The 18263-nt window shown below is 41.9% G+C and overlaps 1 protein-coding gene across 1 annotated transcript in view; it reads right to left on the bottom strand.

Annotated features, from left to right (window-relative positions):
* LOC116628060 (acyl-coenzyme A synthetase ACSM2B, mitochondrial-like) overlaps window positions 1-18263 on the bottom strand; it is a 38331-nt gene that overhangs the window by 16698 nt on the left and 3370 nt on the right. Inside the window, exons 2-8 of the mRNA XM_032398122.1 lie at window positions 15592-15802; window positions 13410-13617; window positions 12005-12148; window positions 4096-4252; window positions 1855-1934; window positions 1512-1635; window positions 254-334 (exon numbers count right to left, since the gene is read on the bottom strand). Of these exons, the coding sequence (XP_032254013.1) occupies window positions 254-334; window positions 1512-1635; window positions 1855-1934; window positions 4096-4252; window positions 12005-12148; window positions 13410-13617; window positions 15592-15802 (1005 nt within the window). The remainder of the gene's footprint in view (window positions 1-253; window positions 335-1511; window positions 1636-1854; window positions 1935-4095; window positions 4253-12004; window positions 12149-13409; window positions 13618-15591; window positions 15803-18263) is intronic.

Here is an 18263-nt window from a genome sequence, read left to right as displayed (position 1 = left end):
GGAACACTACATCAAAAACTAATGATGTATGGTGATTAACATAACATAATAAAAAAAAAGGATATGATTAATTTTCTTTCGTCTTTCCTCCCTCCCTCCCTTCCTTCTTTTCATCATTACCCTTCCTTTTTAAATATTATTTAAATATCTTTAATTTCCATGATTTTTCCTCAGTGAACAGTGTAATAAATAAATTCCTGAAAAATTAGTGCATTCCCTATTTTTCCCTCCCTCCTTAGAGCCCCTAACAAACCTGCACATCATAATGGGGAATAGCAGTTCCCAGGTAACCAGGTTTGATTTTCATGGTCTTGGAAACTCTGCAAGTGAGTCCCTGCAAAAGATTGGTAGACAGATTGGCAAACCTCAGGAGCAGTCACAGAAAAAAACAAGAAAAGATTTAGCAGAGCAGAGCAGATCTTAACATAGTCCTGTTCCTGGCTTCCTCCACTTTACTGGAACCCCCACCCTGGGGGTTGCACTACATTGTTTAGAAAGCATTCCAACTGACCCCTACCCAGGGAAAAGGAACTGACAGCCACATTTTAATCTATTTTGAGGGAGCTATACTTTAATAAGGGTCCATAGACCACAAAAGTCCTTTAAAACTGTATGGGATTAAATTACTTCCCATAAGAGAGCTAGTTCTGCTTGAATCCTAAAATGAATCCTACAGAGATGCTGGTGTTTAAAGGAACATTCCCTAAACATGGCTTTTTCTGAAAGGCTAGAAGCCCTTGCCACACATCCACTGTCCTCACCCACATTTGCAAAGTTCTTCCCCATCACAGTGCTCTCATCCATAAGCCCTCTCAGGAATCCTGCCAGAGGGACCCATTAGCGGTAGAGGGGTGTAGGATAAAAGAGTGGAGAGGAGGCCAGAGGTACTGAGAGTCACAGGTAAGAGGCAAGGTTGCTGGGGAAAATTTGCTGGGGAAACTATTCCTCAGGTTGTTTTGATAAAGCAGCAGAGTTTAGAGCAGTACAAAGTAAATTTTGGGGGGCCCCAAGAGGGGGCCCCAAGAGTTCCAAGAAGACATCTCAGCAGGTAAGGTGGGGGGCTTAGTGGGTTCTTCTCCCCATTCCTCACTTTAGTTTGAGCAGCTTAGGACAGAGTCTGACATTCTTGATAAATTTGGGTCTCTGCTAAAATGTTACCCCATTACAGAGGACTTTCCTGACAACCATATCGGAAATACCAGTCCCTCATCCCATGTCACCTCATGTCACCTGCTTTACTTTCCTCCATAGAACATCTCACTGTCTGCCATGTCATGTATCTATTAGTTTACGTCTCAGCCCCCCAATACCACTAGAATGTAATGTCCAGGAGAGGAGGAGCTCTGGCTACTTCGTTTCTATTCAATTGTCAATACCTATTCCACAGCAGGTGCTCAATAAATATTTATTGAATAAGTGCATGAATAAGTGGTGGCTCATATTTTTATTATCAGAGAGCCTTTTGAAGCCCACCAGGTGCACAAGCCCATGGTTGCCCTAGGAGCAGGTACCGTTTCTGTCTGGCCATAGAGTTCTCGGATGTCCAGTCCTGTCTGGGCCCTCCAGTTCTCCAAAGTGTCTGGAAGGAGGGTCTCTCCTCCACTGAAGCAGTTCTGGAGATGCGGGAACTTGTAACTGAAGGAGAGAAAGGGGGTAAATGTTCCCCCTGAGCCTCCCTGGAACCAAACTCTGTCCAGGTCTAAAGAGGATTCCAGGTACTTTAATGATGAGGTAGGCTTCATGGGGCAACCCATGCTTAACAGGTCAGAGAGATGAGCATATGTGTATGTGGTGGAGGCAGGAGGATGGACCAATAAACCCGGAGGCTCAAACCAACCCCCAAAGCCCCATCACCTAGAAAGATCCTGTTGTACCAACATCCGGTAAACAATGGGTGCTCCTACCATGTTGTTGATTGGGTAGCTGGACAGCACCTAGAGGGAGAGAGCTGGCTGACACTAACCACCAGATTAGGTGCTGAACTTATCAGCATACACAGTGGTTGCAAGCATGGGCCCTGGAGTTGGTCTCTGGATTTAAATCTTACCTTTTTTATTCTGTCTATTTCAGGCCAAATCCTCAAGCCAAAAATAACAAAGAAATAACCACCTATCATTACAGAGAAGGGTCCAGGACTCATTTGGAACATTTTTGTCAAATCCTGGCTTACTGTTCCTGCCACTTTAAAGACTCGCCCCCATTAACACACCTCTAGAATTATGTAAACCTCTAGTCACCAAGGGAAGGAGCTCAGTCAGTGTTGCAAATTGGACGTATGGTCTTGGTTAAGTCACTTAACCTTCCAGGACTAGCTTTGTTAACAGATTAGTTCCAGCCCTATTTTCCTGAAGCTATTTTTGGGACATAATTCAGGTATAAACGTGCTTTGAAAAGTTAAAAGCACCAGGGCATCTGGGTAGCTCAGTCAGTTAAGCAGCCGACTCTTGGTCTTGGCTCGGGTCATGATCTCAGGGTCCTCAGATCCAGCCCCTCGTTGGGCTCCATACTCAGCAGGGAGTCTGCTTGAGGATTCTTTCTCTCCCTCTCCCTTTGCCCCTCCCCCTGGCCACACACACACGCTCTCTCTCTCTCAAATAAATAAATCTTAAAGAAAAAAGTCAGAAGTGCCTATAAACAATTCAGTAAAAGTGTTATTAAAAATAGGTAGTACTGAATACTTGTCAGCCCTGTGCTATCTCATTGAATTCTCACGATAACCTCATGGAGTGTATATTAACACCCACATTTTAAGAAGGGAAAACTGTGAGTCAGAGGGTTAAATAATTTGCCCAAGGTCATACAACCAGCAGGGAGTGGAATCAGCATTTCTGGCCCATACTTTTAACTGTGATGCAACACCACCTCTATCCCATGTTTTGCTTTGTGCATAATTTATTACAAAGAGTGATTCAGGCAAAAATGTCTAGAAAAAAAGGATTAACATCAGCACATCACACAATTATTTCCTCTGAGTGTCCTTTTAAAAAAAAACGATTTTATTTATTTGTCAGAGAGAGAGAGAGCGCAAGCATGAGGACAAGCAGTGGGAGGGGCAGAGGGAGAAGCAGGCTCCCCGCTGAGCAAGGAGCCCAGTGCGGGACTCTATTCCAGGACCCTGGGGATCATGACCTGAGCCGAACGCAGACGCTTAACCATCTGAGCCACCCAGGTGTCCCTCCTCTGAGTGTTCATGATGAACTGGTATAAGTGATGAAAATTTTCTCATTTCCCTTATTGCTTTGCCTTACAGGAAGCCCAACAAACAATCGGCTACTTATTTGCTATACTTCTCCTTACTCCCCTTCATCCTACCCCCCTCAACCCACTGACATCTCCACCCTATATTTTCCTAATATGCTTTACAATTTTACATCTGTTTTCATGTTGCTGTTTTCCACTTGTGTCATTTAATAAAAGCCACTTCAAATCCTTTTCAGAAGAAGGCACTTACTCTGTTTAAATTTGTTTAAAACAGAGAATGATGGAACCATCTGAAGAGAATCTCTTGAGAGAATCCAGACCATGCCTGACCTTTTGACCTTTAAGTATGCCAACCATGCCTCAGTTTGCTCCCAGGGTCTCTGTTGCCAGCCAAACAGAAGTCTGAGTGGACCATCAACTGCTTCAGAGACCTGGAGGCCCCAGGACATCAAAGGCCCAACTCCCCATCTATGTTGTAGAATCCAACACAGGGTGTGCATTTTCAAGCAAAATAAACCCATTTCCATTGCTTTGTTCCTCCAGGGTCATGTAACATGTAGATTTTATTTAATGGCTGTCCCATTAAGTTCCACAGGAAAAAATCTGATACTCAACACCAAAGCAAGAGCCCATTAAATGTTTTGAGTGAACGAATGGCCAATGATAACTGCCTCCTAAATATATTCCTTTTATCTGTATATGGGTCTCTCTCCTTTCCTGGACCAGGAGCTCAAGGAGGGCAGGGACTATTTCCATCTTACTTACCAAATACTGTCCATCCATGTGGCAAGAGTTAGTAAATATTTGCTGAATTGAAAAGAAACTGAAATAAACTGGAGTGTGCAAACCTTGGGCTACCTCTGACCTTCTGGTGCAAACTGGATCCTGTCTTACCTTTAGAATGACTACTGGGTCAAACTTTGGCAAGAGATGGATAAATGTGCATGCTCCTGCTGTCCAAGGTTCCAGAAATGAACTCAAGATGTTCAGTATCCAAGCTGTGTCTGATATGGTCCACATTATGTCAGAGGTTTGCAGGTCTGTCCATATGCTGAGAATATAGAAGAAATACATGTACATACAAATACATGAGTGCATGATGGGGTGGGCGGAGCACGAGTATGTATTGGGGGGTGGGGTGAGTGTGTGCAAGTGTGTGTGTGTGTTTGTAGCACTTATACATAAGTATAAGCAGGCGGAGGTAAGGAGAGTTGTTCTAGCCACATGTCCTATTTCAAGAAGGAGTGAGTATTCAGAAGGTGTGACCTCAGTTGACATGACCTAACAGATAATTGGGTCTCATTCTCATTTTATCCCCAGAACTTAATAAAGTTTTTGGCATGAGGTAACCACCCAGAAAATGTTTACCAACAAAAGACATCTAAGTGAATATTCTAAAAAGTGGCCTTGTGACACCTTGGAGAAGAAAAGATGGCGGAGGAGTAGGGGACCCTATTTCAACTGGTCCCCGGAATTGAGCTGGATATCTACCAGACCATTCTGAGCACCCACGAAACCAGCCTGAGATGTAAGAAGATCTGGATCTTTACAAACAGAATATCGCAGGCGGTTGGTTTCGAGGTATGAAGCGGGGAGCCATGATTCTGCAGGCAGATATCGGAGGATAAACGGCAGCGGGAGGGAGCCTGTCCATGGGGACCCTACACCGCCGGTGAGCGACAGCCTCACGTGCTGGGGACGGGGCACAGACTCACAGACCAGCAGCGGGGGGGAAATGACTTTAGGGCAGCCCCCGGGGGCAGAAACCCACAGCAGCGGGGTCGCGCGTGCGAACTGGGAGCGGCTGGTGGTTTTAGAAGCACAAAGGGCAGAGACGTGCCCCGACCTGGAGGCAGGACTGGGGGCGCTGTGGAGGGGCGCACAACCCAGGCCGCTGCAGTTTATAACAGCAGGGACAGAAATGGAGACAGTGTGGCCTGGAGAGCTCATTGAAGAACAGACTGCGGTCTCTCTGCTCTGAGGCAGAGGGTTGGAAACGGTCTCTTCTGCTCTGACTCGCGGAAGAGACGCGGAAGAGACGCGGAAAGCTGCCAGGGAAAGGCGCCAGAGAACAAAAGCCCCAAAGACTGATTCCTGCTGAGCCCATCCCCCGCCACAGGGGTCATGGCAACTCCACCCAAACAGGGTTGCCTGAGTAACAGCGCAGCAGGCCCCTCCCCCAGAAGACAGGCTGGGAAAACAAGAGGCCAGCAACCCTAAGGTCCCAAGAAAACAGGTGCATCTTGCTTGGGTTCTGGTCAATAATTTGGACTCTATACATTCCTTCAAACATCCATCAACAGAATGACTAGGAGGAGGAACCCCCAAAATAGAAAAGACTCAGAGATTATGACTTATGCTGCAGATTTACAAATGAATGCAGATATAACCAAGATGTGGGAGATGGAATTCAGGCTAGCAATTGTGAAGACAATGGCTAGAATGGAGAAATCAATTAATGGCAACATAGAGTCTCTAAGGGCAGAAATGAAAGCTGAATTGGCAGAACTTAAAAATGCTATCAATGAGATCCAATCCAATCTAGATAATCGAAGAGCTAGGGTAAGTGAGGCAGAAGAATGAATAAGCGACCTGGAAGACAATATAATAGATAAAAAGGGAAAAGAGGAGGCCAGGGAAAAACAACTCAGAATCCATGAAAATAGAATCAGAGAAATAAGTGACACCATGAAGCGTTCCAATGTCAGAATAATTGGAATCCTGGAGGGAGTGGAGAGAGAGAGAGGACTAGAAGATGTATTTGAGCAAATCTTAGCTGAGAACTTCCCTAATCTGGGGATTGAAACAAATATTCGTGTCCTAGAGGCAGAGAGGACCCCTCCCAAGATCAATGAAAAGAGGCCAACACCCCGGCATGTAATAGTAAAACTTGCAAATCTTAGAACCAAGGAAACCATCTTAAGGGCAGTTAGGGGGAAGAGATTCCTTACGTACAGAGGGAGGAATATCAGAATAACGTCAGACCTATCCACAGAGACCTGGCAAGCCAGAAAGGCCTGGCAAGACATATTCAGGGTACTAAATGAGAAAAACATACAGCCAAGAATACTTTATCCAGCAAGGCTGTCATTTAGAATGGATGGAGAGATGCAGAGCTTCCACGACCGGCAGAAACTGAAAGAATACGTGACCACTAAGCCGGCCCTGCAAAAAATATTAAGGGGGGTTCTATAAAAGGAGAAAGACCCCAAGAGTCATATACAACAGAAATTTACAGGGTCAATCTATAAAAACAACGTCTTCACAGGCAACATGATGACAATTAATTCATATCTTTCAATAATCACTCTCAACGTGAATGGCCTAAACGCTCCCATAAAACGGCACAGGGTTGCAGATTGGATAAAAAGACAGGACTCTTCCATATGCTGCCTACAAGAGACTCATTTTGAACCTAAAGATACATCCAGACTGAAAGTGAAGGGATGGAGATCCACCTTCCATGTCAGCGGACCTCAAAAGAAAGCTAGGGTATCAGTTCTTATATCAGACAAATTAGATTTTAAACTAAAGTCTGTAATTAGAGACACAGAAGGACACTATATCATTCTTAAAGGGTCTATCCAACAAGAAGATCTAACGATTGTAAATATCTATGCCCCCAAAATAGGAGCAGCCATCTACATAAGCCAACTGTTAACCAAAATAAAGAGTCCTATTGATAACAATATGTTAATTGTAGGAGACCTCAATACTCCACTCTCAGCAACGGACAGATCATCTAAGCAGAAAATCAACAAGGAAACAAGAGCTTTGAATGATACATTGGACAAGATGGACCTCATAGATATTTACAGAACATTCCACCCTAAAACAACAGAATACTCATTCTTCTCGAGCACACATGAAACTTTCTCCAGAATAGACCACATACTGGGTCACAAATAGGTCTCAACCGATACCAAAAGACTGAGATTATTCCCTGCAAATTCTCAGATGGTAATGCTTTAAAACTGGAACTCAATCACAAGAAAAAATTTGGAAGAAATTCAAACACTTGGAAGCTAAAGACCACTCTGCTCAAGAATGTTTGGGTCAACCAGGAAATCAAAGAAGAACTTAAACAATTCATGGAAATCAATGAGAACGAAAACACATCGGTCCAAAACCTATGGGATACTGCAAAGGCGGTCCTAAGGGGGAAATTCATAGCCATCCAAGCCTCACTCAAAAAAATAGAAAAATCCCGAATTCACCAACTAACTCTACACCTTAAAGAACTAGAGAAAAAGCAACAAACGATGCCTGAGCCACGCATTAGAAGAGAAATAATTAAAATTAGAGCAGAGATCAATGAATTAGAAACCAAAAACACAGTAGATCAGATCAACGAAACTAGAAGCTGGTTCTTTGAAAGAATTAATAAGATCGATAAACCACTGGCCAGACTTATGCAAAAGAAAAGAGAAAGCACCCAAATTAATAAAATTATGAATGAAAGGGGAGAGATCACGACTAACACCAAGGAAATAGAAACAATTATTAGAAATTATTATCAACAACTATATGCTAATAAACTGAGCAATCTGGATGAAATGGAGGCCTTCCTGGAAACCTATAAGCTGCCAAGACTGAAACAGGAAGAAATTGACAACCTGAATAGGCCAATAACCAGTAACAAGATTGAAGCAGTGATCAAAAACCTCCCAAAAAACAAGAGTCCAGGGCCTGATGGATTCCCTGGAGAATTCTACCAAACATTCAAAGAAGAAATAATACCTATTCTACTGAAGCTGTTTCAACAAATAGAAACAGAAGGAAAACTTCCAAACTCATTCTATGAGGCCAGCATTACCTTAATCCCCAAACCAGGCAAAGACCCCATCAAAAAGGAGAATTTCAGATGGATATCCCTGATGAATATGGATTCCAAAATCCTCAACAAAATCCTAGCTAATAGGATCCAACAATACATTAAAAGGATCATCCACCGCGACCAAGTGGGATTTATCCCTGGGATGCAAGGGTGGTTCAACATTCGGAAATCATTCAGTGTGATAGAACACATTAATCAGAGGAGGGAGAAGAACCATATGGTCCTCTCAATTGATGCAGAAAAAGCATTTGACAAAATACAACATCCTTTCCTGATTAAAACTCTTCAGAGTAGAGGGATAGAGGGAACATTCCTCAAGTTCATAAAATCCATCTATGAAAAACCCACAGTGAATATCATCCTCAATGGGGAAAGCTGAGAGCCTTTCCCTTAAGATCAGGAACATGTCAAGGATGCCCACTCTCGCCACTATTGTTCAACATAGTACTAGAAGTCCTAGCAACAGCAATCAGACAACAAAAAGAAATAAAAGGTATTCAAATTGGCAATGAAGAAGTCAAACTCTCTCTTTTCGCAGACAACATGATACTTTATGTGGAAAATCCAAAAGACTCCACCCCCAAATTACTAGAACTCATCCAGCAATTCAGTAATGTGGCAGGATACAAAATCAATGCACAGAAATCAGTTGCTTTCTTATACACTAACAACGCAACTGTAGAAAGAGAAATTAGAGAAACGATTCCCTTTACAATAGCACCAAAAACCATAGATACCTTGGAATAAACCTAACCAAAGAGGTAAAGGATCTATACTCTAGGAACTACAGAGCACGCATGAAAGAAATTGAAGAAGACACAAAAAGATGGAAAAATATTCCATGCTCATGGATCGGAAGAATAAACATTGTTAAAATGTCTATGCTACCCAGAGCAATCTATACCGTCAATGCCATCCCGATCAAAATTCCAATGACATTTTTCAAAGTGCTGGAACAAACAATCCTAAAATTTGTATGGAATCAGAAAAGACCCTGAATCACCAAGGAAATGTTGAAAAAGAAAAACAAAGCTGGGGGCATCACGTTGCCCGATTTCAAGCTATATTACAAAGCTGTGATCACCAAGACAGCATGGTACTGGCACAAAAACAGACATATAGACCAATGGAACAGAATAGAGAACCCAGATATGGACCCTCAACTCTATGGTCAAATAATCTTCGACAAAGCAGGAAAAAACATGCAATGGAAAAAAGACAGTCTCTTCAATAAATGGTGCTGGGAAAATTGGACAGCCACATGCAGAAGAATGAAACTCAACCATTCTCTAACACCATTCACAAAGATAAACTCAAAATGGATGAAAGACCTCAATGTGAGATAGGAATCCATCAAAATCCTAGAGGAGAACACAGGCAGTAACCTCTTTGACATCGGCCACAGCAACTTCTTTCAAGATACATCTCCAAAAGCTAGTGAAACAAAAGCAAAAATGAACTTTTGGGACTTCATCAAGATAAAAAGCTTCTGCACAACAAAGGAAACAGTCAACAAAACAAAGAGGCAACCCACAGAATGGGAGAAGATATTTGCAAATGACACTACAGATAAAGGGCTGGTATCCAAGATCTATAAAGAACTTCTCAAACTCAACACCCAAAAAACAAATAATCAAGTCAAAAACAGACACTTCTCCAAAGAAGACATACAAATGGCTAACAGACACATGAAAAAATGTTCATCATCATTAGCCATCAGGGAAATTCAAATCAAAACCACATTGAGATACCACCTTACACCAGTTAGAATGGCAAAAATGGACAGGGAGAGAAACAACAAATGTTGGAGAGGTTGTGGAGAAAGGGGAACCCTCTTACATTGTTGGTGGGAATGCAAGTTGGTACAGCCACTTTGGAAAACAGTGTGGAGGTGCCTCAAAAAATTAAAAATAGAGCTACCCTATGACCCAGCAATTGCACTACTGGGTATTTACCCCAAAGACACAGATGTAGTGAAAAGAAGGGCCATATGCACCCTAATGTTCATAGCAGCAATGTCTGCAATAGCCAAACTGTGGAAAGAGCTGAGATGCCCTTCAACAGATGAATGGATAAAGAAGATGTGGTCCATAAATACAATGGAATATTACTCAGCCATCAGAAAGGATGAATACCCAACTTTTACATCGACATGGATGGGACTGGAGGAGATTATGCTAAATGAAATAAGTCAAGCAGAGAAAGTCAATAATCATATGGTTTCACTTATTCGTGGAACATAAGGAATAGCATGGAGGACATTAGGAGAAGGAAGGGAAAAATGAAGGGACGGAAATCGGAGGGAGAGATGAATCATGAGTGACTATGGACTCTGAGAAACAAACAGGGTTTTAGATAGGAGGGGGGAGGGGAGATTGGTTAGCTCGGTGACGGGTATTAAGGAGGGCATGTACTGCATGGAGCACTGGGTGTTATATGAAAACAATGGGTCGTGGATCGGCACATCAAAAACTAATGATGTATTGTATGGTGACTAACATAATATAATAAAAATTTTTTTTAATTAAAAAAAATTTTAGAAAGTGGCCTTGCTAAGTTCTAGTTTGGTTGGATAGAGCTTTGGTTCTCTTTTCTTGAAGAATCATGAACTGCCTACGCACAGTTGAAGGTCCTATACAGGGTGAAATGTGTCTCCCTCCTCTCTTCAGGCCAGAATAAAAGTTATTAGCCCTGTCTTAAAGCAAAAATAATTTAGGCTAGACACAAAGAACTTCCCTGTGGCTGGGAATCATCATAATATGTGTCTCTTACCAAAGATGATTAATATTTTCAGCTCTGTAGGGAAATTGGGTCTATTTGGCATATTGGGACCAAATTTTGGGGTGAGGGGTGGAAATTTAATATCTTACTTACATTTAAGTGATTTATCATCCCATTTTTTTGAAACTGCATTTTACTATAGCTCTTCTATTAAATAATTTCTATTAAATAATTTAATTTTCTGGTACTACAGACTCATAGATGGGGCATTTAAGTTTTTTACATTTTTTGCATTAAAATATTTTTCCAGTTCTAATAATAGACTTAACATGATAAGCAGGATATCCTGAAAAAAAAAAAAGACCCTGAATATCTCTTATTATTGCATGACAACCTTGGCACAGTATTTTGATTCCATTGATGAGGTTGATATATTGTAAAAGAAAATTCTGAATTATGGGATCTGAGATTCAGAAATTCTGAGATCTCAGTTCATTTCATTACAGTTGACCCTTGAACAACATGGGTTTGAACTGCATGGGTCCATTTACATGCAGATTTTTTTCAATACAGTATAGTACTGTAAATGTATTTTCTCTACTTTATGATTTTCTTAATAAAATGCTCTTTTCTCATGCATACTTTATTGTAGAATACAGTATATAATGCATATAACATACAACATAGGTGTTAATTGATTATGTTATCAGTAAGGCTTCTGGTCAACAGTAGGTTATTAGTAGTTAAGTTTTGGGGTAGTCAAAAGTTATACCTGGATTTCAGCAGCACAGGGGCCAGTGCCCCTAACCCTTGTATTGTTCAAGGGTAAACTCTAATGCAATTATAGCTTCCACCTCAACAGATTTGAAAAGTAATTTGATGCTGACAGCCAAAATGCCCTCTTGGAATGTGGGTGGCATCAAAGCAAATTACCAGCATTCCAAAGGACAAGATATAGATGGACTGGAGGGGGAAATGCACATAGACCTTGTGCTAATCCTATTAGACACATGGCTCAAAGTACTGAAGAGGTTTAGAGATCCCAAGTTATCTGGAACAAAAATGTCCCACCAAAGGTCACTAGATACCCAGCTTGCTAAGCCATGCTCCCTCTTGCCCGGCTTCCCAACTGTCTTTCTCAGAAGCAGCAGATGGTAGCCCATGCAAAGAGAACTGGATTTGAGCTCAGAAAAGTCTCAAGCCCTGGTCATGTAGTTTTCTGTAGAGAGAAAGGGTTTCTCTTACCCAGCATCCATCTTGGCCTTGATGCCCAGGCTTGAGTGGGAGTGTTCTGCCATCTTGGGAAGGCCACTAGTCCCACTGGTGAAGTAGATGGCAGCTGCTTCTTGGCTTCCAGTCTCTACACAGCAATGAGTGGTAGATGCTTCTCTGACAAAGACACAGACTGTCACATTCTCAGATCTCCCTGGGACACTAGATGTCCCGGCGACTCATCTCTTCCCATCTTCCCCCATGCTGGCAAGTCAGCCAACCCACTTCAGAAGGGGTGCTTATGAATGATTAAGATCAAGGGATTCTGAGTCAGTCACACTTGGGCTCAAAACCCACTCAGATTCGGCACTTGATGTGACTTCAGACTATTTATTTAACTTCTTTGAGTTTCACTTTCTGTATCTGTGAAATGTTATCAATAATATCCATCTCACAGAGTTACTGAGAAAATTAACTGTAACAAAGAAAATGAGCAACTTGCTTGGCAAAAACTCCATAAATGTTAACCTGATTGTTGTTGGGAGCCCTCACAGGATACCAGTTAATAGTAGGTGCTCATTTAGTATCAGTTTTCACAATACAACCTCCTCTATTCCCTTGACTTCCCTCTCTTGAACATCTCCTCTAGTGTCCCAATTTCAAGTCTTTCAAAGCTGGTTGCATGTTGTCAACTTCTCTGACAGTTATCTTAAAGACCATGGCATTAGAAAAAGCTTTTGTTCTCCCTAGGGGTTTCTTAAGGTCTATGTCTCTAATGGAGGGAGTCCAGACATGTGACAGGGAAATGCATTCTTACAGCCAAGCGTGCCATACACTGCTGGAAGGACTAATAGAGTCCTCTGCTTTAGAAGCCTAGCTTAGAGATACAGAGGGTGAGAGGAGGATATTCACTATATCATCCTCTGCGTTTTACCTCAGATGCTCTTGGCCTCACCTCTGATTCCTGCCAGGTTTGCAGTAAACAGCTCTGGGCATTTCAATCCACTTGGTAGTGCTTCTGGTGTGGACTATGGCTGATTCACTTGTGCCCCAGGATTTCTCTGTTGCCATGATGGCATGGGACTCTGAGCCTGCTCTGCATGCATGCATATGCAGCCTGGAAGTATGGGGTAGATGATACCCACCCCCCATACAACCGTCCACCAATGGGGCTCAGAGGCTGATGGCTCAAAGATTGTCAGTCCTTCAGTGGATAATGCTGAGAGGCATTCTGTGAGGTCCCTGCAGATCAAGCCCACTTATCGCATGCAGTGACTCAATAATAAACTCTTAAATTAGCTTTTCCTTCATCCCTGCTTCACACTCCCCAGTCCCACACTCTGCTCGCTGGAGCTTCCAAATAAAGCACATACACATAAGTGGTTTGTTCAGTTTCCACTTTTGGTGAAAACACAGGCTGAGACATGTAGAAACTCACCGTAGTAGTGTCTTAAAGTCCAGCCACCCATCCCGGCTTTTCTCAGATACGAGTAGCTTCATTTTCAGAGAAGGGCAGTCAGAGGCCACAGTGTCCACTACCTGGGCCACTTCATCCCCAGCCACGATGGCCCTGGCTTTAGACACCTGCAGCCTATAGAGAATGTCCTTGGCTTTCATCTGGATAGTCCCAGGCATGAAGACGAGGCCTAGAGAAGCCAAATGTCTTAGAGAGAACTGGGAGGGATGGTTATCTTCTTCCCTAGAGAAGCTTGATGTAATCAACCAATAGGGAGCAAATGGGGGAAGATGGGTTGAGGAAGGGATGACCAATGGAGAATATCAGTAGCAAGGCACCAAAGATCAGAGAGTGATTTGACCACCAATTTCCTGGGTATGTTAGAACTGTAAGGGGTCAACCAGGACTAAGGAGAGAAACTGAGTTGCCTGATGTCATGCCATGGACAGTCTAAGCGCCTCCCACACACACAATGCCCTACGGAAGTTTCACGTATCCAAAGACTTTCATACAGTAATTAAACTACGGAAAGGCTCTTAGAATTTCTCCATCCTGAAACACAGGTCCTGCTCTAGGGCCTGGTTACTTCTCCCAAACCTGGAACACGGAATTTTCTTGGGCAAGAGTGCTCTTAGCTCTGATTTTGTCTTCTATCTTGATTAGACCCGTGTGATTTTGTTTATTCTTCTGGAGAATAACTAGACTTATATTTCACCATTTACAAAGCTTATTTCACATGTTCCTCCTCATGCACAGCTTTTACCCCTGGCTCACTTTCTTCCCACTCTTAACCTTCAGGATCCACACTGCAGACCTGTTAACCAACTCCAGTGTGTCTCCAACACAATGGCCATGTTGAGTCAGGCCCGCAGAAAAACAGACACATGTCCCACACTAAGTTCTCCTTCCCTTCAGACGGTAATCTCTCAGGGTGTCATCTTCCTTGTGTGGCCTGTTCACTTTCTCCATGGGACCTCAAGTTCCTACTTTCTACTTCCTCTGATTACTCCTACGTCTTGACCATACTTATATCTTCCTCCTTATTGATGAGAATACCTGTTACATGTGAGAGAAGCCAGGAAGGGTCGGGTGGGAATGAGGGTAGGTTGTGCAGGTGTTTCTGTGACTCTTCTTACACCTCTCCACTTCTCATCTCTTGAATCTAAAGGCTGATGATTCTTGAATTTCTGTCTCCATCTCAGATATTGTGCCCTTCAGTGCAACATCTCACTTTCCATCCCTTCTTTTCTTTTTCCCATACATATTTTAATTGGTATATAATAGACATATAACACTGTACTAAGTTTAGGTGTACCACATAATAATTTGATATATGGATATATTATTAAATGATTACCACGCTTTGCTAACATCCATCACCACACATAATTACAAATTTTCTTTTCTGGTGATAACAACTTTTAAGATCTACTCTCTTAGCGGCTTTCAAATACACAATACAGTATTGTTAACTATAGTTCCCATGCTGTCCATTACATCCCCAGGACCTATCTATATTGTAACTGGAACTTCTCATCCCTTCTTGAACATCACATGGGTATCTCTAACTCAACAGTTCCCAAATTGAACCTGCCATTTTACCCTGATAGCCCCATATCTGCTTCTCCCTGTGGTCCTCACTTTAGTGAAAGCCTGAAGCATCCATCCAGTTGCCAGAGTTTCTATGACTTCTCCATCTCCCTGGCTTTCTTTCTCTATCATATGTCATTCGTCAAAAAGACAAAAAAAAAGATGAATGTATAGACCATGTTTTGTCTCACACTCCCCAGTCCCACACTCTGCTCGCTGGAGCTCCCAAATAAAGCACATACACATAAGTGGTTTGTTCAGTTTCCACTTTTGGTGAAAACACAGGCTGAGACATGTAGAAACTCACCGTAGTAGTGTCTTAAAGTCCAGCCACCCATCCCGGCTTTTCTCAGATAAAGAATCTGAGATTCTTTATGCTAATCTGAGAATTAGCAACCTCTAGCACAGTGCTTGGTGCACAGTTTACTTAATAATTGAACAAAGGGTGGTATTTCCATATGAGGAGAGACAGCATGCTATGTAGAGGGGACATCTTTTGGGAAGGGTGGTGGAATTTCTCTGCCAACAGCTTCACAAGGGAGATAGTGACCAGGCCAGGCAATCAATTACCAACCTGCTCGCATGCAGCCCAGGGTCACCAGCCACCACTCAGGTACTCGGGGCAGCACCACCGCCACACAGTCCCCAGGCTGCAGGCCGCATGCCCCCGAAAGGACATTGGCTGCCTGATGGCTGAGTTCCCTCAGTTGGCTGAAGTTCCACACTATTTCATCCCCATCACCGCTCACCCACCACAGGGCTGGGCCTGGAGGTCGCCTGCCAGCCTGAAGAAAGAGAAGATCTGCTGCTCAGGGTGGGCTGGCACAAACATGCATGTAGAATAAATCATGTCTTGGAATTGTCACATCAGTGCTTAGTAGACTTGTTGATCTCAGGATCCCCTCTACACTCCAAAGAACTTTTATTTATATGGGTTCTATCTATCTCTATTTACTACATTAGAAATTAAAATAGAGAAATTTTACAAATGTGTGCTTTTACAAATAACAGATGCAAACCATTATACATTACCACAAATATTATATGTTTTAATAAAGAGGTAAGTATATTTTCTAAAACAAAAAAAGGAAAAGAGTAGCTTTGTTTTACATTTTTGCAAATCTCTTTCACATCTTCCTTACTGAAGATAGTTGGATTCTTTTATTTGTTTCTACCACTATGTTGCAGTGTTACCTGCCATGTAGTCTCTGGAAAATACCACTATATACTTGTCAGAGCATGACAGCAAAAAAGGCAAATTTATCTTAGATTTATTTATTTGTTTTCCCCTCTCTAGGTATTTATTTTTTGTTTTTCTTTTTTATTATGGTCAAATATACATACCATAAAATTTACCATTTTAACCATTTTTTGTGGTTTTTTTTTCCATTTTTTAATTAACATATAATGTATTATTTGTTTCAGGGGTACAGGTCTGTGATTCATCAGTCTTACACAATTCACAGTGCTCACCATAGCACATACCCTCCCCAATGTCCATCACCCAGCCATCCTATCCTTCCCACCCCCCTCCACTCCAGCAACCCTCAGTTTGTTTCCTGAGATTAAGAGTCTCTTATGGTTTGTCTCCCTCTCTGGTTTCATCTTGTTTCATTTTTCCCTCCCCTTCCCTATGATCCTCTGTCTCGTTTCTAAAATTCCTCATATCAGTGAGATCATATGATACTTGCCTTTCTCTGATTGACTTATTTCGCTTAGCATAATACCCTCTAGTTCCATCCACGTCATTGCAAATGGCAAGATTTCATTTTTTTGATAGCTGCATAATATTCCATTGTATATATATACCACATCTTCTTTATCCATTCATGGAGGTTCCTCAAAAATTTGAAAATAGAGCAACCTATGACCCAGCAATTGCACTACTGGGTATTTACCCCAAAGATACAAATGTAGTGATCTGAAAGGGCACATGCACCCCAATGTTTATAGCAGCAATGTCCACAATAGCCAAACTATGGAAAGAGCCTAGATGTCCATCATTTTAACCATTTTTAAGCATACAGTTCAGTGGTATTAAGTGCATTTGCATTACTGTGCAATCATCACCACCATCCATCGCCACAACTTTCTCATCTTTCTAGACGGAAACTCTGTCCTCATTATACAAGATCTCCCCAGTTCACTACCCTCCCAGCACCTGGCAACCAGCATTCTACTTTCTGTCTCTATGAATTTGACTGCTCTAGGAACCTCATATAAATGGAAACATACAACATTTGTCCTTCTGTGACTGGCTTATTTCACTTAACATAGTATCTTCAAGGTTCATCCATGTTGTAGCATACGACACAAATTTCATTTTTTTTAAAGGCTGAACAATATTCCATTTTATGGATGTGCCCCATTCTGTTTATCCATTCATCCACTGAACCTACCTTTTGGCTATTGTGAATAATCCTGCTATGAACATGGGTGTACAAGTATCTCTTCAAGACCATGCTCTTCATTTTCATTCATTTCCATGTATTTTTTAATTTCTTTTTTTAAATTTTTTTTTAAAGAATTTATTTATTTATTTGAGAGAGACAGAGAGAAAGAGCATGAGCAGAGAGAGAGAGAAGCAGGCTCCCTGCTGAGCAGGGAGCTCAATGCAGCACTTGATCCCAGGACCCCAAGATAATGACCTGAGCCAAAGGCAGATGCTTAACTGACTGAGCCACCCAGGCACCCCGTATTTTTTAATTTCTTCTTTGATTTCCTGGTTGACCCATTCATAGCATTGTGGTCAGAAAATAGGCATGGTATGATCTCAATCTTTTTGTACTTGTTGAGGGCTGATTTGTGACTAGTATGTGATCTATTCTGGAGAATGTCCCATGTGCACTTGAAAAGAATGTCTATTCTGCTGCATTGGAATGAAATGTTCTGAATATATCTGTTAAGTCCATCTGGTCCAGTGTGACATTCAAAGCCATTGTTTCCTTGTTGATTTTCTGCTTAGATGATCTGTCCATTGCTGTAAGTGGGGTGTTAAAGTTCCCTACTAGTATTGTATTATTATCAATGAGCTTCTTTATGTTTGTTATTAATTGTTTTATATATTTGGGTGCTCCCATGTTGAGGGCATAAATATTCACAGTTGTTAGATCTTCTTGTTGGATAGATCCCTTTATTATGATATAGTACCCTTTTTCATCTTTTGTTACAGTCTTTGGTTTAAAATCCAGTTTGTCTGAAAGACCCCATCAAAAAGGAGAATTACAGACCAATATCCCTGATGAA

Source organism: Phoca vitulina, unplaced genomic scaffold, assembly GCF_004348235.1.
Source record: "Phoca vitulina isolate PV1807 unplaced genomic scaffold, GSC_HSeal_1.0 scaffold110, whole genome shotgun sequence".
NCBI lineage: Eukaryota > Metazoa > Chordata > Mammalia > Carnivora > Phocidae > Phoca > Phoca vitulina.
Note: the sequence above shows the minus strand (reverse complement) of the source record. Positions and strands in the feature narration are given on the sequence as shown.